This window comes from Ursus maritimus, unplaced genomic scaffold (assembly GCF_017311325.1).
Source record: "Ursus maritimus isolate PB19 unplaced genomic scaffold, ASM1731132v1 scaffold_14, whole genome shotgun sequence".
NCBI lineage: Eukaryota > Metazoa > Chordata > Mammalia > Carnivora > Ursidae > Ursus > Ursus maritimus.
In genome coordinates, this window is record NW_024423786.1 from 54,477,868 (window position 1) to 54,498,936 (window position 21,069).

The window sequence follows — 21,069 nt, forward strand, 5'->3', positions numbered from 1 at the left end:
AAGAACTAAGTTTTTAGTTTATGCTAATTGGGCATCGGCTAAATATTATAAGTACTAAAATTATAAATTTTTTATGTGAACAATAAGGTGGAAATAAGTTAAATAAATTCTGTGCAGCGCTTTAGAAGCATTTAATATGCACTAAATATATCCAGAGGGAATGAATAAAATGGATCTTTCTGGTTTAATACTCAGGATATCTGCACACACTGTTTCCTCACCTAGAAGACTCTCCGCAGCTCTCTTTGGCTAGTTTCGATCTGACTTTCAGATCTTAGATCTGCGCCTTAGAGGAGCCTTTCCTTCCCTATCCCCAACAAGGTGTAATTCCTAAAACTCAGTTCTTTTCCCCATTTTTTCTTTTTTCCTCCTCCCCCGCCCTTTTTCCCCTGCATTTCTTTTTCTTTCTTTTTTTTTTAAGATTTTATTTATTTATTTGACAGAGAGAGAGACAGCCAGCAAGAGAGGGAACACAAGCAAGGGGAGTGGGAGAGGAAGAAGTAGGCTCCCAGCAGAGCATGGAGCCCAATGTGGGGCTGGATCCCAGGACCCTGGGATCACGCCCTGAGCCGAAGGCAGATGCTTAACTACTGAGCCACCCAGGCGCCCCTGCAGTTCTTTTTCTTGAAGCAATTACAGCTTTTTTTTTTTTTTAGCATGTTATTTGATTTAGTATCTGTATTTGTCACTAGCCCCATGAGGGCAGGAATAATTTAACACTGTATTCCCAGTACCTCTCAGTGACTGATACATTAGCAAGGGGTCAATGAATAGTTGAGTGAATGAATAAACTTCATTTGATTGGACTGTGTGATCATGTAGATTAAAAAACCTCACGTGGAACAGAGACCTTCAATGTCAACCTTTTCTCTAGCACCAATTTAATCTCTCAAGCAGAGAAGTGAGGAAAGAAGACTGAAATTTATCCCAAGTTTGGAATTCTGTCGATTCTATAGATTGGATAATTAAAGCCAAGTTGTTAGGTATATCATTTTGGACAGGTCATGTTTTACTCAAGGCCTGGGTTTCCCCATATGAATCCTGACATTCTGGCATTTTGCAATGATTTAAACCAGTGGGTCACCGTCGAGAGTGCCTTTCAGAATCACATGGGGAATTTTAAAAAACTATTCATAACAGCCCCATCAGGATCTTCGGGAAGGAGGTTTGTGACATACATATTCCGAAACAATCTTCCATCTAGTCCAGTACCTTCTGTTGAGGCAGTTGGAAACTTCTAGCAATCTTCTGCTTCAGAAAATCACCCAAATCTGTCAGAGATTTCAGCATTGAAGTTGCAAACACATTAGCTCTAGCCACTTTCTTGTTCCTCTTTTTGGATTAATTTATCCATTTCAATTCATTATTAACTTCCAATTAATTCAATTCAATAACAATTGGTTTAAAAAACAAAATCAATTAACATGCATCGACCTGGGAGGACTTCCTGAAGGAGGTGACATTCCAAACAGATTTCTCTTTTATGCACAAAGGATGGGGGGAAATTGGGGGAAAATGTGCAAGAAAGGAACAACATTAGCAAAGGCCCATAGGAAGCCGGGATCATGGATTATAGAAGAGGAAGAGAGCTGAAGTCAGAAGGGTTGATGGAGCCAAAATGTGCGAGCTTCGTAGGCAGGTGATGCTAGAAGTTATGAGTGTATTCTGAGGACAGTAGAGTAATGTGATATGAACTGTGTTATAGACCATCTTTCTGACTATTTTTTAGGGGAAATTGGAGGGGGAAACTGCAGGTGGGCATACCAGAGAGGAGGCTGGTGCAAGGTCTAGTTAGGGCAGGAAGGACAGGGGGATAGAAAGGAAGTAGGAGTGACACCGTGTTGTCTGACTTGGGCAACTGTATGGATAAGCACGTGGCAGGGTTGAAGACGGTGTGTGTGCGAGGGACTAAACGCACAGAGAACTGGGTTAGCTGCAATTAACAAACAGGTATCCGGAGACTTGTAAACCCAGCCTCCCAACCTCTCTAAGATTTAAGCGGCTTTCCTAAAACGTTAGGACTACCTCCGGGCCTCTAGGGGTCGCTGTAGCCTCCATGGTCTCTCTAGGCTCGCTCCTGTCGGCTCGCTGGCAGAGGCAGCCTTGGCAGGGCGGACGACGTGCGCGTGCGCTCTCTGACCGGCAGGGGGCGCGCTTGCGCAGTTGGGACCGGGGGCGCGCGCAGGCCGGCACCGGAAGTGTGCGGTTGCCATGTAATATCCTGGCCGCGCGGGCGCGCGAGGGGCTGAGGCGGCGCCGGGGCGGGCGCGGAGCTGGCGAGAGGGCGGTGGAGGCGGCGCCGACGGGGCCCGCTGAGGCGCGCGGGGTATCGGCGGCGCCCGGGAGCCTGTCGCTTGCGCGGTCCCTCCGGTTCGCTAGGTCCGGGCGGGAGGCCCCACGGCGGGAGGCAGTATGTCGGTGGCGGGGCTGAAGAAGCAGTTCTACAAGGCGAGCCAGGTGAGCGGAGGCCGAGGCGAGGGGAGCGAGCCCCGGGCCCTAGGCTGCCCGGAGTTGGGGACCCGGCCAGGCCCGACCCTGGCTCGGGAGGGGGCTGCGGGCACCGAGGGGGCAGCATTGGCGCGTGTCCCCCGCTGGGTGGGGAGAGCCCAGGAAGGACGGGGGTTTGCTCACGAAGTGGCCCAGGCCCTGCCCGCCATGTGGGCTCCGGTCTCCCCGAGAAGGGTGGGCAGACCCCTGGGAGGAACAGGGATGCACCCGGAGGTTGACCCGGGACAGGGACCCCTTCCTTCCCTTCCTCCCCTGTAAAAGGGGCACGGAGTGGGGAAAGAGCAGGGGAAGAAACACTCCTGAGGCTGTCGATACAGGACTCTTGCCAGAGAGCCCAGGGGCAGGGAAACTTGGCGTCTGAAGTAATTCTTTAAAACAAACAAACGAAAACCCCTTTTGATGGACCCGGTACAAAGTTGGGAAAGGGTAGAGTGAAAAGTCCGTTTCCGCCTCCAGTCCCTCAGGCATCCAGTCCCTCTCCCCAGCCGCAAGGACTGTCACCCACGATTCACATCCCTTTCCAAAGATATATCTTTCCTTTAAACACACACACACACATACACACCACACACACACACACACACACACACCACACACACACACACACGCACGCACGCACACGGTGGTAGCATAGTCTACATGGTGCTTTGTGTTTCGGGTTTTTCCTTAAATGTTTTTGGCGATAACGCTGGAGCTGGAATTCTCCACCTCAGATCGCTCTCTGTTGTGGGGGGCCCCTCTTGGGCACTGTGAGGTGATGAGCGACATCCCTGGCCCCACCCACTCCATCCCAGGAGCAACCCCCCAATCCCGACACCACAAATACCTCCCTGTGCTACCAAATGTCCCTGGGGAACTCCCCTTCTCCCCCCACCCCAGAGCTACTGCACTAGGGCATACCTCTTAGAGTTTCTTTGATCTTTGTAATGGGTTGGTGGTATTCCAGTCAACTACTGGGGACTGGTGAAAATCAGTCATCTATTGACGGATGCACATTGTTTCCAGTCGGTTTCTGCTACAAACAATACCGGGGTGAATAGCCAATGAATATCTTTGCTCACAGGTGGGATTGGATTTACAGGATAAGTTCCCAGAAGGAGGGTGCTGAATCCAAGAGTATAGTGTTTTACATGTGACAGAGAAGTATAGGTTTTTTTGGAATGTCCAGGCCCCATTGCTCATGAATCTGATGAAAGCTGTGGATTCACTCACCAGAAAACTGGGCGGTGGGAGAATTCAGTTTATGGTTTCAGATCCACGAAGCCCCAGATTCCTTGAATCCAATTGGTTCCTGCATCCCAGATTAAGAACCTTAGGCGTGGGGTGACTGGGCGGCTTAGTCGGTTAAGCATCTGCCCTCAGCTCAGGTCATGATCCCAGGGTTCTGGGATGGAGCCCCGCATCGGGTTCCTTGCTCAGCGGGGAGTCTGCTTCTCCCTCTCCCTCTGCCTTCTGCTCCCCCTGCTCATGCTCTCTCTCTGTCAAGTAAATAAATAAAACCCTAAAAATAAAATAAAAAATTAAAAAAAAGAAAAAAAAGAACCTTAGGTGTGGAGTCTGTATGGATAGACTCCGCGGAGGAATGAGCGACCATCTTAGGGACAGTGTGGGCCCTGCTGGCAAACTGGGCTTTTCGCACAATTTGGAGAAGTTCAGTGGGAGGGAAGAAAAATGAGTCCACAGTAACACAGCTGGTACCTTTTCCCTATTGATGGAAAAAGTCATGACCCCACCCTAATGTTTATCTAGGGCAAACCTCAGATGATGGCTAACCCCTGAAGAAGAGAAACTTAATCCAGAGGGGTTCTTGGATTATTGCTGAGAGTACAGCCCTTTACCCAGCAGTATAGAAGTAAAGGGACCTGGCCCTGGGTTAGACCTTGTCCAACAGGTGCCAGATTCCCAGGGCTTGACCAGAGGGGATGGTGCTTACTGTGTTGGACCTTGATGATCTATCTTCCTGCAGGAGAAGCCCTCTCCTCCCAACCCCCAGCTCTCAAGGCCCATGCTGGAGGCCCATACTGTCCCAAGCAGACACGCTCTGCTAGAGGCACTAGCTAGGCCACTCTGGCCGGCCACCAGAGCTTTTTGTCTCAGGAGGAAGCAGGGTGTCCTGCATTCAGATTTATGAGAAATACCTTGAAACCTGAAAAGCACCGTGCAGTGCAAGCTCCTGGTTCAGATCAGTTTGTGATCTCGCCATTCTGAGGCCCATCCCCAAAGAACTGCTGCGATGGCCACATCCTACTCTGGGAGCGGCTGTCTTGGCCTCCTGATCAATCCTCTGCTGAGTTGTGCTCTCAAGAATCATTCTGGCTGTGCTCCATTCTCTTCTGCAATAGTTTCCACAGGCCCCCAGCATCTCTGTTGTTTATCCAGACGTGTCCATCTCCTTGTGTGTTTCTTTTCTTGTACTCAATATACCTCTTTTTATCCTCTTGTCCTCAGAGCAGGGTTGGCTGTTGAGAGTATGAGGCAGTAGTTAATGTCTATTGAATTCTCACCGAATGAACAGGCAGTATGCTTTCAGCCACTGGTTTCATTTATCTGGCATAAGGGTAAATGCACTCCCCTTTTTACACAAAACTATGTGGGGACATTTATATCTTCCTTAGGACAGTGGTTTCTCAACCAGGGCCAGTTCTATTCTCTAGGAGACATTGGCAATATCTGGAGACATTTTTGGTAGTCACAACCTGGGTTCCTGTTAGTATCTAGTGGGTGGAGGCTAGGGATGCCACTTAACACCCTAGAATGCACGGGGCAGCCCCCACAACCAAGAATTATCTGGGCTCAGATGTCAGTAGTGCCGAGGTTGAGACACCCTGCCCTAACATTTGTGAGAAGTGAGAATAATTATACCAAAAAAACAAAACAAACAATGAAAAAAATCTCTCCTGGGCCATTCTTGTGATAGCTGTCTGCTTTTCTTCGTTTTCAAAACACGGATAACCACATATACATAGATAGACATGTACATAAAACTCAGCATCCAGATCCCAAGTTGTTAGAACCCTAGGGTATCTTTTGGCATCTGGTCTTTTTAAGAAGGTATATGCTTGCATCGGTACTTTTCAGCTGGGGTGACTAAGCCTTCCCTTCTCCCCCCGCTCTGTGCGCCCTTTTAGGGACATTTGGCAATGTCTGAGACGGTTTTTGGTTGTCACCACTTTGGGAGAGGGAGCTACTGGCCCTGAGTGGGGAGAGGCTAGGGATGGTTGCTAAACACCCGATAATACACAGGACAGCCTTCCCCGTGACAAAGAATTATCCGGCCCCACATGTCAGTGGCGACGAGGTTGAGAAACAGCGCTTTGAAACAGGTTCTTGATTTCAGAGGCTTGTAACAGTGTTGTTTCTAAATTGAAAAAAAGAAGTCAGGTGGATGTGGGAGAGAGTGGGGCATGGAGAGGCTTGGTTTCTAGCAGCTGAGACTGTGATATTAATTAAAAGTTTCTGATCTCACTGATGATACTGGTAACAAACCAGTTATTAGTATCTGGCAGCAACCTGGCAAATTCCGTGCTAGTTCATCTCTGGTGCAAACATTCAAGTCGTGTATATGGTCGGTTCGGGCTTGCGTGAGAAGTTTGTGAGCTTCTGCTCCTTGTTCAGAACTGGCCGCTGCTGGGCTGAGGCCTGCTGAGGGATCTGTAGAAGAAAGTGCTGGAAGGAGGAGGCGTCTGTCTGGGGCCTCAGTCCTGCCGCCCACCTGGTACTTATGTGCATCTAGAACTGGGGGAGATGCTTTAATCTGAGTATTTCTGGGGGACTGAGGAGGGTAAGGGGACCCCACTAGTGAGATCCAAACTCAGAAGTTCACTTCTCCTTGTAGTACGATGTTAATTTCCAGGCCTAAACTGCTCACTGGTTTCTGATAATTCTTGTCACCAGGCCAGATTTGAGAGTGTAACTAGGGATAAATCTGGCAGCTGCCTGGAATGCTGGCTTGACTTTTTTTTCTCTCTTTCTTTTCTTTCTTTCCTTTTTCTTTTTCTTTTTCCTCTTCTTCTTTTGGCCTGAAAGGAGGTAGAGAGTTTGAACTGAAAGATTGGTTCCATCAGAGCTAAGAGGAAGATTCATGACTGCCATATCCCATAGCTTTGAAGTTCATTGGATGCTTGCTAGGCTCTGGGTTTGTGCCTAGGAGGAAAGATAAGACTTCCTTTGAGAAGCATGGGGTGGGGAGTGAGCTGGGGCACCCGGGACCCCAACTTGTTAGAGTAATATCTGGGGGACTTGGCTGGTGTTTGGGACGTCCTAAGTTACTACTCCGCTCTGACCTATTTTTAAAACCTTCTTGTGTGGAATCAAGCTTTTGATTTCCCAGCAAAGTGTTTGGCCTGTTAAGTAATAAATGTGGAATAATCTTAGATACAAACGTCTGGAACTTTGTAGCTCCTTCACCTGAGCAGAATAGAAGCATGAAACCTGTCTGCTGAGAACAACAGGTGACAGGCAAAATCGGGTCCCTGCCCCAAGCCCTTGAGCTCAGCATCTGCAGGCTAACTTCCTGAAGATCATCTGCCTTGGGGCAGCAGACATGGCAATGGCTTTGGCCGTTGGCGGTATCTGTGTGTGATGGGAACTGGGTTAAGTCCAACTTTGCCGGAAGCAACTCTGCTGACTCCCTCTGTAAGAAGACCCTTGAACTGTCAGTGTCCCTGTGGGACCGTGGACAGAGATGTTCCCATCCTGCTCCATTGGTGGACGGGCTAGGCTGCTCATCAGCCTGGTGTTTTAGGCTGGACCGCGGAGCTACAGAACAAGTGTGAGACTTCTCTCCCCCAAAGGATCCTGGGACCTCCTTGAACCCCACCACTTCCCAGGCCTGTCTGTAAAACTGGGTTCACCCGACCGCCTTCACAGGACCCACTGTTCACAGTCATGGAGGCCTTCTGTAACCAAGCAGAATCCTGCATATTCTTGTTGTTAACAAACCAGGACCAGGAGGGCATCCCATCCTGCCTCTGCTACCCGGGCCTGCCAAACATGAGGTGGCAAGTTCTCCTCTGACTCAGAGCCCTGTGTTTATTAAAGACCGGTTAGCGTGCCTGCATGCGCTTCTCCCTACTCATCTGGCTCGGTGTGAAGGCAGGGCCATGGGGTACTTAATTATAGTCCGCGTGCCGCTGAGGAATGCCTGGGAGGGTAGGGATTTCATAGTGTCTCCCTGTTCGGTTTCAGAAATTGGGGGCTGTTGTGTTCCTGAGACCCCAGAACTTAGCGAGTGAACTGGGGATGCAGTGCTGTTCCCCTCCCCCCCGCACCCGTCCCCCCCAGCCTTCCCTTTGTGGAGCCCTCTGAATCTTAGTATGTTTGCAGGCCTGAGCTCACGGGGGTGTGTGTGTGTGCGCGCGCACTCAGGTGTCCATATGTGCATCTGCTCACTTTTTTCCTCAGAGGAAACACTTGGGGCTGTGTGACGGGCCTGCTCAGGCCTGCCCTTTGCCTCTGGCGTGTGCGTCCCATGGCCTTTGACCCAAGGACATAGGCCAGTTCTGCTCTGGCCCTCTCAGCCCTTCTCCTCCTCTTCCGTTGTTGCCAACATTTTGAAACTGATCCAATCTGGGGAAATTTAGTTTTTAATTTGGGCCCTATGGCCAACTTCCTCCATAGGATTTCGGAGGCAAGTGTGCTGCACGTTCTGGCACTGTGGCAAGTTGGGGGGGGAGGTCGATGTCCAGAGGAATGTCAAGTAGTCTTCTCCTGATTTCCAAGGCAGGGGGTGAGATTTGTAAGCTGTGGGACGGTTTGATACAGAAGCTTTTCAGCAGCAAACCTTTTCTGCGCCAGGGGATTAGGAGCTCTGCAGGCCCACTGAGGCATCTATACCCTTGTACTCAAGCCCTGATGGTTTTTCTTGCCTGGTGAAGTGTTAGGGGCGGCTTTTTCTGGTTCTTTTTCAAAGCTGTCCCTGGCAAGCTGGGTGGAGGAGTGTGTCAGATTGGCAGCAGCTGGTTTCTGTCTTCTCTCCTCTTTACTCTCTCCTCTCTCCCCCTGCCCGCTTCCCCTCTCTCTTCTCCCTTCCCCCTCCCCTTCCTCCCTTGCCTTGTCCCTGCCTCCCCCTCTCCCACCCTCACCACCCCCCAGCCGCTCACAGGGCTGGATTTGGCAGCCGCTTCTACTGAGCACTGCACTTTGGGTACATTTCCGTTCATTTCCTGTTAGGCAGTAACCAGGGTTCCACGAATGCAGGATCCCAGAGGACAGCTCCATCTTCCTTTTCCGGTCAGCTCCTAGAAAAAACCCTGCTGACTGGGCCTGGAGAGCGGGGTCACGCGGAGACTCCCAACCACAGCAGGAAAATGGAAGTGTGATTTCCTCCGAAGCACCTGACTCAGCATCAGGTCACTGCCCAGCTGCTCAGAGTTCCACACCTGGGACTCATGCACCTCCAGTGGCCTCATTCCCGGTGCCTGAGATCGCAGGCCAAGCGGCCACTGTCCCAGCAGGGCTCGCAGTTGTAGGGGGTGCTGTCCTAGCCCAACCACGCCATGTGTCCCCTGAGTGTCAGAGAGGACGCGAGCTCTTCTCCCGGGCTCGGCAGCCCTACCTGCCTTTGGTAGGTGAACATAGTTCACTTTCCATGTGTCCCTTCAGCCTCTGCATGGCGTCTCCCCAGCCCCCGGGCACTCAGAGCCCCTGTCTTCCCGTCTCTCCAACTCCCATGTAGCTGCCTTCCCAGTTGAGGTCTAAGATTGGCATCTTTGTCACTGGATCCTAAGTCTTTGCGGGCAGGGCCCATGTGGTTCTGCCTTTGCTGTGTGCCCAGTTGTGCCCAGTCCCTGGCCTGTCCCAGGAACTCAGTAAGTATTGGAAGGATGGATGGATAGATGGACAGATGGACGTTTGCACACTAGTAAGCAAAATGGTTGTATCATGGGCTGTGGGTGCAGATGCCAAAGCTGTAGTATCAGCCTGCCTAAAGGAAGCAGAGCCTCGGACAGGCGGGAAGTGCCAACATCCCCAGCTGACCTGGCATTCAGGACCTCCTGGAGCCCCACCTGGTCCCAGCTTTAAATCCCACCCCTTCCCTTCATGGGTGGCACACTCCAGTCTGACCGGTCTGCCTGCCAGCTGGGCTACCTTATACTGCATTGTACCTTGTGCCTGACCTTCCGCATCCCAATCTGGTCTCTCTGTCCACTTCCTGTTTGCCCTGTAAAGCCCTCTTTGTATCTCCCTTTATCCTTGCCCTCTCCTGTGGCCACCCACTGGAAAGACTTCTCCATCCTCTGAGTGGCTGACCCAGTGCTCTCCTGTCCACGTGCCACACGCCAAACACATCCTCACACCAGAGTGTACTTTTCTGCTCGTCAGACCTGAGCTCCTGATGGAGCAGGGCTGCCTGGTGGCTTATGACAGGCCCAGGGCCCCCTGGGCCATGGCTTGCTGACCAAGTTGTCAGAAATGGTGGGAGTGGGGCAGTCCAGTGACCGTGACAGTGGCCTCCTGCAATGTCCTGGGGGTGGCTCCTGCTCAGGCCCAGGCAGAACCCCAGGGAAGCAGAGTGGCTCACAGCCCTCCATCAGGAACAGGTCCAACTGGTTTAACAAATAAGAAATCAAAGCTCAGAGATTGTCCCCTTGGCTTTGGCTTGGCATGACAATAAGTGCACGGTTCAGTTGATATTCTCAGGAAGTCCCCAACAATCGCCTTGGCCCGTAATTCACATCTCATTCACCAGTGCCCCTCCACCCAGCCCTACTTTTTCTAAAGTGCAACAGCTGAATGAAGAACTTTCTGTCATTTTGGGCCTCAGCCCCAGGATTGAGCAGCAACCCACATTCTTAGGAAGCTCTGTGTGGGAAGGAAACTGGGGGCTTCCTGCTCCTTTTTGCCCCCAAGGCTCCCCTTGGCCCCTGCCACTCACCTTCCCAGTCCGAGGCCCAAAGGCCTTGGCCCATCAGAGCCGTGATTGTCCAGAGGCAGACACCCAGCACTGGCCCTTCAAGGCCAGCCTTTGTGGTTCACAAGAGGGCAGCTGAGGGAATGGGGGTGGGATTTCTTCATCCCTGAATCTAACCCGGCTGGTCTAGGGTTGACCTCTAGCTCCTGAGAGTTGAGAACCTTTGCTGCAGTTAGTCTCTTGCCACTTTCTGTCCTGCACGAGGCAGCATTTCCCCCATCTTTGTGGAACGTAGGAGCTGCTGCAGCTCCCCAGTGATCACCAAGTGGTTGTCTGGGTCAGGGCCCTGAAACGCGTGCGGGGAATGCCGCACGCCGAGGTGGGCTGTGAGGAGGTCCTGGACACCCAAATCCGGATGGCTTTCTCCCCCAGCTTTGGCATGGGACAGCTTCACAGGGAGGAGTCTGAGGTGTTTGCTTCCGGGCACCTGAGTGCTCTCTCCCGGCCTGCGCTTCCCACAGCGGGCTCCCTGCTCTGCCCCAGAGCACAGCTTCAGCTCGGGGTGGGCAGGCGGCACTGGCAGGCCCCTTCTGTTGAGCGGAGCCTCTCTGCCACCTCAGTACGAGTGGGCTTGGGGGTCTTAGGTGGGAAGCTGCGGAGATAGGAGGAAGATACGCTTGTTCAGGAGGGCTGGGAGAAGGGCCTTTTGCCCAGCTGCCTCCATTGTGCTTCTGGAGTTCAGGAGTCCGCTTGGCTTTCCAGAGAGCCCGCAGGGGTGACCTTCTTGCAGAGACCCCTTGCAGAGGTCACTACGGTAGCTCTCGGCCTGCTCACCAGGCCCTGAGCCAGTCGGTGCTGGGGCGCTTGGGGTGCTGTCAAGGGCACATCACTTCTCAGGAGCCTTGGTAAGGTTCTTGCTGCTGTTGTTAGCATTCCTTATCGTTAATCACATTCTTAGGTCATAACCATTAATGTGCGTACATTGATCTGCTACGTGGAGTAACACACCGCATCATGTATTGTCGATAACCGTTATCTAGCTAACGTTAACTTCTGTGTGTCCGTGTAAGGTGGTGTTATCATCCACGTCCTGTGTTGTATCAGTGCTGCCGTATCAGTGCTGTTGCTGGATCATGAAGTGGTTCAGACACAGAAAAAGATATAAAGAAGGGCCACCATAATTACGTGCCCACAAGAGCTTCACTAAAACACTAGCACTGCAGTCGCAGGGAAGGCCCCTCCCCGATTTGCACCTTTACTGCACGTGAACGGTCAGCAGAAGGAGCTCAGCGTTGTTGCGCAAGTTTACCCCTCCTCCAAATGGTGTTGCGTGGTTATTGGTGCGAGCTGCTCTTTTTCTCAGTACTGTTCGTGCTTCTCGTTCACACAGACCCGTGCAGCTCTGGTTTCATTGCTCAGCTGGATAGCTTTCCCTGGCGTGACCGGACCATCCCCTGCCAGTGGGCATTTACGATGTTTCCATGTCTTTGCTCTTTCGAACCATGTGGCAGTGAGCACTCTTGCAGATGTCCCCTTGGGCACGTGTCTGAAGAGGTTTTCCAGACTGCAGCTCATTTCATGTAACTGTGTAGGTTTTCCGTGGTAGCAGCATGGAAAAAAAAATCGTATTCAATTTGCATGACCTAAAAGTCCTGGGCCCAAAGCTGGCGGGAGTCATGTGTCTGAACACTCCCAAGGGTGATATTTCAAGTGTGCTCTGTGGTACTGCCTGGGGCCTCGGCCAGGACGCTGAGTGGGCCCAGGGTTAGCTGGGGGGTGGTCCCGGAGAGCCCAAACCGCGGATAAACCCAGGGAAGCCTGCAGCCGCAGCCGGCACCCAGAGCCCTCTGTCTGCCCTGTGGCAGCCTCACAGAATTCGTTTGTTCGTCAGCCTGTCAGTTGTCACTAGCTGGGTTTTCAGTTCTGTTCTCCACAGTGAGACCAAGTTTGCAGAAAGCACCTGGCATCCAGCCTTGTCGCAAAGGGCCGCTTGTGCTGGTGCATACCGTCGAAGCTCCTGGTTGGGGGTTGTGTGTGTGCACTCTCCCCTGTTCACTGGTGTTCATTTGTAGCCCCCAGGTCAGTACTTGGGGCCCTTTGCAGTCATCTGCAAACATGTGCGGAGGGGCAAACGATTTTGGGTCTCCCGATGAGCTTGTTGCCCGCTGCGGTGGAACCAGATGACACCCTGCCTTTGCGTTTCAGCTCAGATTGTTAACCAGTGTCCTCGCATTATATTTAAGTGCCACGGTTTTTTGCATTTTTGTGCTTTTTGTGGGTGATTTCGCTGTTTGAAACAGCCCCAAGCACAGAGCGACGGGGCCGGCTCGAGTTCCTGAGTGTAAGAAGGCTATGTTGTGCCTTACGGAGGAAACCCGTGTGTCAGATGAGCTTCGTTCAGGAGGGGGTTACTGCGCTGCTGCCCAAGTTCAGTGTAGACGAGTCAATAGTGCGTGTTAGATATGATGTCTTTAAACAGAAACGCATGTGACACAAGGTTATGTATTGATCGGCTGTGGCCAGAGGCTTACAAGAACCTAACCCCGTTGTTTCCCCTAGGAGCAGTGGTTCCATATTCAACAGCTCAGTGTTTGCCACGACTTTCTAGAACAGAACTGCTATGGACGAGTGGCGAGACCCGTCTGCAGTCCCCGTGGCAGGCAGGGTGACTCGCCCCACCCCACAGAGCCTGTCCACGTGCTGCCTTGGCAGGGGCCTTGCTGATGGGAGCCAGAGCGTGGACCTGGAGGTGCGGAGATCACTCGGAATTAACGCGGTGGGACCTGTCTAGAGATCAGGGCACTTAAAGGCAGGTTCCTGTCCCCTCTGTGGTGAGAGGGAAGTGCGACTACAGAACAGAAGGCCGGGGAGAAGGGAGTGTGGCCCGTCTGCTTTGCTGGCTTTGAGGACAGGACTGGCCACCAGGAGAGGCACCAAAACCCCCAGTGCACGTAGACAGGAATGCAGCCCTGCCAGCACGTCGGTCTTAGCCTGGTGAGATCCATGTGGGACTTTGACCTCTTTAAGATTTATTCTTGTATTGTTTTAGTGTCAGGTTGTGTAACATTTTGTGTTGTTTGGGAAATTTTTGTTGTTTTGTCACTGAGTTTACAGTCATTTGTTATGGCAGCCATAGGTCTGCACCGTCTCAAAGCCTTGTTTGTTCTGATAAAGGTTTTCGGCTCCATCTTTAAGGAGTGGGTGTGTGAGCACATGCGCTCATGTGTTTATCCTCCATTAGCTCCCGCCTTCAACTTGATGGCCAAAGTCAGCCAGAAAATAGGACCGGTTCACTTGGGCAAGTCAACTTCTGGGTCACTGTGCTGAGAGCAGGCGCCCCCGCCCCCTCCCCCTTCCCCCTCCCCCACCATCTTCAGGTAAAGGGCTCTGTGGAGGGAATCCGAAGCTCGGCAGAGGTCACTCCCTGGTTGCTGGAGCCCACGTTGGTGACTTCAGAGCTGATGGACTGATAGGAAGTCCTCCATCACCGTTGTTTAACATGAATTTGAAAACTGGCTGTGTTCAGGTTTTATGCCAAATACATTGGTGCGCGTCTGCACCCAGGGCGGCACCTCGCAGGACGCACCGTGGGAGGGTCTCGGCCTGCGCGGGCTCCTGCTGACTCTGTGGAAGGAGGCTGGCGGTTCTTGAGTCTGAGACCCCCCTTTCTTCCCATTGCGGACCCTGGAGGCTCACACCAGATACTCTTTGCTTAACGACATCTCCTCCTCCATCTCTAAGAGAGACACTTCGGACCCCTCCCAGGCATCTGTCTCATGCCAGCCCTCAGCTCCTCTGTCCTCTGCACGCGTTCAGATTGCGTGTCCCCTTGTCTCTGCCTTTCTTCCATCGTGGCCCTTTCTCCTTTCTGCATCAGCTCATCCTTCCAAGCCAAGTTCAGGGTCATCCCTTTGTGAACCTTCCCTGGTTCTCTCCCCACAAGGAGGAAGTGGCTTCTCTCTATAAGTCCCTTAGCATAGACCCTTCTGTTAATCTTTTTTGTGTGTGGTTTTATCAATCTTTTTTTCTTCTACTATACTTGTCATATATAATGAATTGTTGAATGAATAGGGCAACGTTTTCAAGAGGGGGGGATTAGGCCTTCTGCCTTTGACCCCAGATGTTTATCCCCATCCCGACAAAGCAGATCAGCTCCGGGCAGGAGAGTATCCCAAACATGCATGGTGACTAAGTGATTGCAATAGGGCTGATACAGTAACACAGGGTCCTGTGACAAGCGCTTGCAGGGAGGAACCAGGGTTGATTCCCAAGGCGATGACCCTGGATGCTGGCTTTGTATTTAGACATGGGAGGAAGAAAGCAAAAGAGCATACAGGGCTTCCTAGATGGGCAGCTAGAGTGAGCGCTGGAGCCTCAGGGCTGCTGGCTTGCCCTGTTGTATTCTCCACCACCCCCCCAACCCCCTGCATCCAGGAGCCCAGACACTGTCGGTGGGGTCTGTCCTTCCCGGGAAGTGGAGGCAGCCCTGGGTGCTGGGAGGTGGCCCTGCTGCTAGATCAGCATCACGAAGTGGAGAGGGATTTGAGTGCTCTTAAGGCTCCTAGCTTAAGCAGCAGCAACACCAGACATATATCACAGGGGTGACAACAGAGCGGGAAGACCTAGGGAGAAAGGCCGCCAGATTGGGAGGCAGGGTTGCTTCTCTCCTACAAGACATAAAAAGCATTGCTGAGAGTACCGTGAGTCAGAACAGCCCAGCCATCTTGGCAAGTGCAGCAAGACCCCCATCCCCAGCTAGTGGGGGTGAACGCTCATTCACAGAGTGTAAGCATGCGCACACCAGCGCCATCTGAAGGTTCGGGAGAACAGACTTCTTGGGTGGGGAGGTTGGGGGCAGGAAGCCCATTAGCCAGGATAGAGGGTAGACCTCTGCTCAGGGGTGTTCAGGGTTGGCCAGCAGGCCCCCTTGGTTGCTGGGCAAAAGCGGAACTAGGAGGGGTGGCCTGGAGACGAACATAGCCAGGTTGTGATATGGTAGCAGTTGTGTGCCAGGGGCTACTCTCCGCTGGGGGTTTCCTACCCACCGTCTTCCTGCAAACCAAGTCGTTTCATCTCAGTGCCCTGTTCCCTCCCTTTCCCACAAGTAGAGCTTCAGAATTGTGTATCTCAGGCGCCTGGGTGGCTCTGTCTGTTAAGCATCTGCCTTTGGCTTAGGTCAGGATCCTGGGGTCCTGGGATTGAGCACCATGTCGGGCTCTCTGCTCACCACGGAGTCTGCTTCTCCCTTTCTCTCTCTGTCCCACCCCCCTGCTCCTGTGTTCTCTCTCACTCTCAAATATAAGAATTGTGTACCGCAGCCGCCCATCAACAAATATGCTTGGTGCTGTGAGCTTTCTGGAGTCGAGGTCCCATTACTGATCCCTCGGAGCTTCTGTTGCAAAAGAAGAGGTAGCAGATCGGCCTGCTGTGGACACAGTTTTTATCCCTGCCTGGCTCTGTGTGGTCATGAGTGTGTGTGGGACCATTGGTCCCTCAGGAGGGCTTCCCAGGAAGCCTTTCACCCCGTTGTGTGGGCCACCTGGCAGATCCTGCTTCTGGACGTTGCCCGAGTTGTGGAATGCTGCCCCGGCTGCCTGCACACAGCCCTCCTGGCCGCCTTTCCTCAGGTGGTCTGTCCTGCGGTGAGCAGCAGGCATGTACCTGTAGTCTTTGGGTTTTTGTTTTTGTTTTTTAAGATTTTATTTATTTATTTTTTGGGGTGGGGGTACCTGGGTGGCTTAGTCGGTTAAGTGGCTGCCTTGGGCTGAGGTCATGATCCCGGGGTTCTGGGATCAAGCCCCGCATCGGGCTCCCTGCTCAGTGGGGAGTCTCCTCCCTCTCCTGCTGACCCTCTCTCTGCTCCTTCTCTCTCTCTCTCAAGTAATATCTGAGAGAAAGAGAGAGAGAGAGAGAGAGAGAGGGTGCACACACTCACCAGCAGGGAGGAGGGGGGCAGCAGGAGAGGGAGAAGGAGACTCCCCACTGAACACGGAGCCCGACGCGGGGCTCGATCCCAGAACCCCGGGATCATGACCTCAGCCCAAGGCAGCCGCTTAACCGACTGAGCCACCCAGGAGCCCCTAGTCTGTGGGTTTTAAAGCACGTTCATACCTGAGTCCCGCAGCGCAGCACGTCGTCACCACCTTCCGTCTTACAGCTGAGGAGACTGAGGCTGAACGGAGTCTGCGTTCTTGCATAAAGTCATGACCTACTAGGCAGAGGTGGTGCTTGTTTCTGCTGAGAGTGCCTGCCCAGTAGCTCCTGGAGGGCAGGGTGTGCATGCCAACACGCATCTATTTATTATCGCAACGAATATTGGTTGCCTAAGCACCTACTGGAAGCCAGGCCTGTGCTGCCCTCCCAGCTCCTCACGTAGCCACACTGCCGACTAGAAGTTCGTGTTTGGGACGGGGCGCCTTGGAGCGGGGAGGTGGGGCGAGAAGGTGGAGCCAGGCTGTCCTAAGTGGCATTGCTGGAATGAAGATGAACCCTGAGGGAGGAGAAAGGGTCCCTGAGAACTGCACTTCTACATCGGTGGCCTGCGGCAGCGCCCCTGAGAACCTTGAAGTCCTGGGTGCTCCCCCAGTGCCGGAGCACGAATGCTGATGGCAGTGAGTGTGTGTGTGTGTGTGTGTGTGTGTGTGTGTGTACGCACATGTGTGCGCACAAGGCCTGACCGTGCATCCCGAGGAAGGACAGGCCCACCTGCTCTGGTCACCAAAGGGTGGGTGGCAGCTGGGAGGATAGGGACAGTTTGCCCCTGTGACCACTGGGAACTACCTGCCTGACCCGGGCAGCTCCTTCCTCCTCAGCACTTTTGGTGTCCTCATTTGTGCTGAGGTGGCTGGACAGTGATTCTGAGACTAGATTCCTTCCAGCTCTGGCTTTCTAAGACTGACTCTGCAGTTAAGACAGGCGGGTGCCCCTGGACAAATGCGGGGGGTGGTGGTGGAAGACTGGCCAGGCAGGGTGACTGAATGTCGGCATTTAGCACATGGCCCCACTCACAGCGCCGGTCATTAACCCACAGCAGGGGTGGGTGTGCTGTGCTGAGGGCTGCTGACCACTTCACCTCTCCCTGCTTGCCATGTGTGTCCTGGGGTCAGCACCTGCCCAGGTGCTTATGTAGCCACACCTGAAGAAACTGGTCTTGGTGGCCGTGAGTCACTTGTCAGCCAAGCCTATTGTCACCACCCCGATAGGACAGGCGAGCAGTAGAGCCAGGTGCCGGTATGTTCCTTGGCACCCACTCAGACCTCCTGCCCGGAGCTGTCTCAGGGAGCTCCAAGTCTGAGCTCTGCCCGCCCAGTGATCCATAGCGCCCCGTGTGTGCCGCCCCAAGCTCCCCAACTCCAGTCTGGCGTGTTTCTGTTTGGCATTTGGAGGTTGTTTGCTGTCAGCCTTCCTCTCCTGTGTCCTGTTCTAAACCACAGACTTGTTTGCTTTCATAGTGGTTTCTGTTAATGAGAAATCACGCCACTCTGGGAAGGGGGGCATCGTCTGAATACAAACCAGCCTGGGCCTGGCTGGCTCAGACTTTTTTTGCTTTGCAAATTTTCTCGACCCTTGGCTCTCTAGTGAGGGAGGCAGCTGTGGGCAGACCTTGGGTGGAGAGCAGGGAATTGGACTGGCAGCCTCCAGCCAGAGTGCCAGCCTAACCTGAATTCCCCACAAGCGGGCAACAAGAGGAAGTTGGGGATACGGAGGGAAGCTGCCATCCAGCTAGCTTTTGAGTCTGCTGCCCTCTTAGAGCCTCACCAGCGTGGGGTAGTGTATGAGGTCATATTGAAGTGCTTCCTGTCAGTGATGGGGTTGCTCACTTCAAGTTCACAGTCCAGTGGGCGGAGGACCATAAAGAGGTGGGAGTGAGGTGGGTGACTTCACAGAACAGAAAACACAGGCCAGATGAGCTGGTACAAGGTGAGGTCTGAAGGGGGCAGGGACTTGAGAGAGGAGGTGCCAGTAATGTGATGGGAGAGGTGGCCAGTGGCCACATCACTCCCGTCTAGGTAAGGGGGCAGGTGATAAGAGAATCAGGAGGGCTTCCTGGAAGAGGTGGCTTCTCATTAGTTAGGCCTTTAAAAATGGAATGAGTCTTAGAGACAGGAGAGAAGGCATCTGTGTTCCAGGAGCAGGGGCTCTGGGCTTTTAGATTGATCAGGGGTCACCTTAGCTTGTCATGGTTGGGGTACACACGGCCCCTCCTTGAGACTCGTGCCTGGGTGCCTAGCTCTTGGGTGGTAGGCTGTGCTCACAGCGTGTGATATGGCTGTTGTATCGGGGCCTTCCAGAGGCCAAGCAGGATTTCCCAGCTTCATCCCCGGTCTCTTCCTGAAGGGCTACTCTTCTGTCAGCTCTGCCATCGATACCAGCTGAGTCTGCAGAATGCCCTTGTCGTCTCTGCGCGTATACAGAGCCCACTCATGCTCTGACTGTGGACGGGCAGCTGGCAGCCGCCACAGCGCACACGCTTACTGAGGCAGAGCCAGGCAGGATGGGGGGGATTTATTACGTACGTTTGTGGATTGGGTGTTTCCTTTTATAAGTTTTCATCGGAAGTTGACTTTCCCGGTTGTGTGACTTGCAGCCCTCCTGCCTCATCCCCACAGTGAGAAGACAGAACACAGGAGGTCAATGTATACCCAGGCGTTTAAGCCCGACCATGAGCCCCAGGTGTGATCTGTTCCTGAAGCAATTGCTGACATCTCGGTCATTGGTAAAAACCATCTGTACAGCCAGGGGCGCCAGCTGGGATCAGGCCCAGCTCAGAGTCCCCTGCTCGTCAGGCCTCGTTCCTTCCCCCTGTCCTGGGAGGAGGCAGAATGAGCTTACAGCCTGAGTCCCCCACCCCAGTCAGGTGCTGCCCAGATTCCTCACCTTCCCAGGGTGTGTTCCGGGCCAAGCTTCAGTCAGCGGGAGGGTGCGAGAGAAGTCCTGTCCGATTCTTCCCGGGTTAGCAGCACCATGCCACGGGCGGGGGTCTGCATGAGGGGTGGGCCCCCTGAACAGCTCCAGTCCAGTGTGCCCTTGGTATTCGCACAGGGCTCTGCAGTGTTCCAGGAGCTCTGGCCTCCTGTCAGCACTGAGCCATGGGTATTGTGTAGAGTTCCAGAAGGTTCAGGGCAAAGCCGGCCTTCGACTTCAGGTCTCTGGGCCTGCACAGTTAACTCAGAGTAGTCCTGGGCGGCCGCCCTGCTTTAAACTTGGGTTCTTGGCCTGGCATCCAGGAGCAGGTAAGGTCATCCTGACCACCCACTTACAGGGCCTGAGATGTGGCTCTATACTCGCTGGTGGGAGGGGTGGGGTTTGCAGCCCACCCCAGTGCCAGCTTCGGCCTCCAGCAGACCCATGCTCATTATTAAGCAGCTCCTCGTCTGCCAGCACCCTGACACCTGGCTAGCCTCTGAAAATGAGGAAATAAGCCAGAGGAGTGCAGGGACAGCCTCTGGAGTTGGGTTGGACTTAATTCTTTTGGGACTCCTGCCTGGCTTGGACACACACACACAACACACGTACCCCCCGGCACCCCTGCACATGCGCACTACGCTGCCTGGCCCCGGGCAAGGCACATCCTGGGGACTCATGGGGCCTCAGTTACCTGCTCAGAGGCCACAGCTGGGCCAGGTGGTTGCTAGAGGTCTCGGATGGCTCTGTTGCTTCCTCTTGGGGTCTCAAGGATGACAGAAGGGCCGGCAAGGCAGCAAGACCACAGAACATCATCTGTGCTACATGACCCCTCCATAGTTCCTGCTGTCCTGCCTCCCTCTGCAAACCATAAGTGCTTAGGAGCTAGAAGCTGGCTTTCCTCACCACCCAGCGGGGCCCACTTCCTCCCCTAGATTCTATGAGATCAACCAGGGAACTGGTGAACCATGGATGAAAGCAGGGACCAGTACTGTTAAGTGGTTTCTGCTTCCTTTGGGGAAACTTGGCATCTTCATGGAAATCCCAGGATTGCCAGTCTTTACAGTTGAACTTGGGCCAATACTCCATTTCACTGACAAGGAAATTGGGAGGGTCCCCAGAGGAGCCGCGCCTAGGACCTTAGGCCACTGCCCCACCACAGTGCGTCCTCGGGAGGGTGCTCAGCCCCTGGCTCCTGGCCAGATGGACTGTGAGGGGAAATCCCGGCCTGTGGCCAGTGCTGGCCAGCCTGCCCTCTCCCTGCACCATCCACGTGGAGCTGGGCCCAGGCAGGGTGAGTTCCTTGTTACCCCATCTCCTAGGACTGCTGAGTCACCCTGCGGGGAGGAACAAGGCACTTCCCTCAAACAGAGAGGGCTGAGGCCAGCTCCATAGGTTATGGGAACTGGGACGGGAGCACCAAGAAGTGGCACCTTGCAGCTGCCTGTGTATGCTCAGGCCCTCCCCGTGCCTCCGCTGCCTCGTGCGCAGAACTCTCTCCCAGCTTCGGGTCCTCCTGTGCCGCTGCGCCTGTGTTTTGTTAGCCACGCCCTGGGAGGTGACGAAAGCCTTCATCTCGAGCCTGCCCTTTACTGGTGGGGAGAGGGGCCAGCAAGGGTACGCCCTTCAGTGGGCCTTGGACCAGCCAGTCAGTCAGATGATGTCCATCAAACCCATGCAATGTGCTGGGTTGGGCCAAAAAGCAAGACACACAGGTCCCCGCATCCTGGGAGCTCGCTGTCAGCTGGAGACAAATGTGGGATCCGGGCATCTGTGGCATGCAGAGTTAGAACGGGAAGAGCTCT

General features: G+C 53.6%; 1 protein-coding gene across 2 annotated transcripts in view; it reads left to right on the plus strand.

Moving 5' to 3' along the window:
• The first annotated feature begins 2,264 nt into the window (after positions 1-2,264).
• The window catches only part of SH3GL1 (SH3 domain containing GRB2 like 1, endophilin A2), a 38,896-nt gene continuing 20,091 nt past the window's right edge, over positions 2,265-21,069 (plus strand). Inside the window, exon 1 of one of the 2 annotated variants that reach the window (XM_040629570.1) lies at positions 2,265-2,457. In XM_040629570.1, the coding sequence (XP_040485504.1) occupies positions 2,413-2,457 (45 nt within the window). In that variant the 5' untranslated portion in view covers positions 2,265-2,412. The remainder of the gene's footprint in view (positions 2,458-21,069) is intronic. The other variant, XM_040629569.1, reaches the window with a different exon arrangement.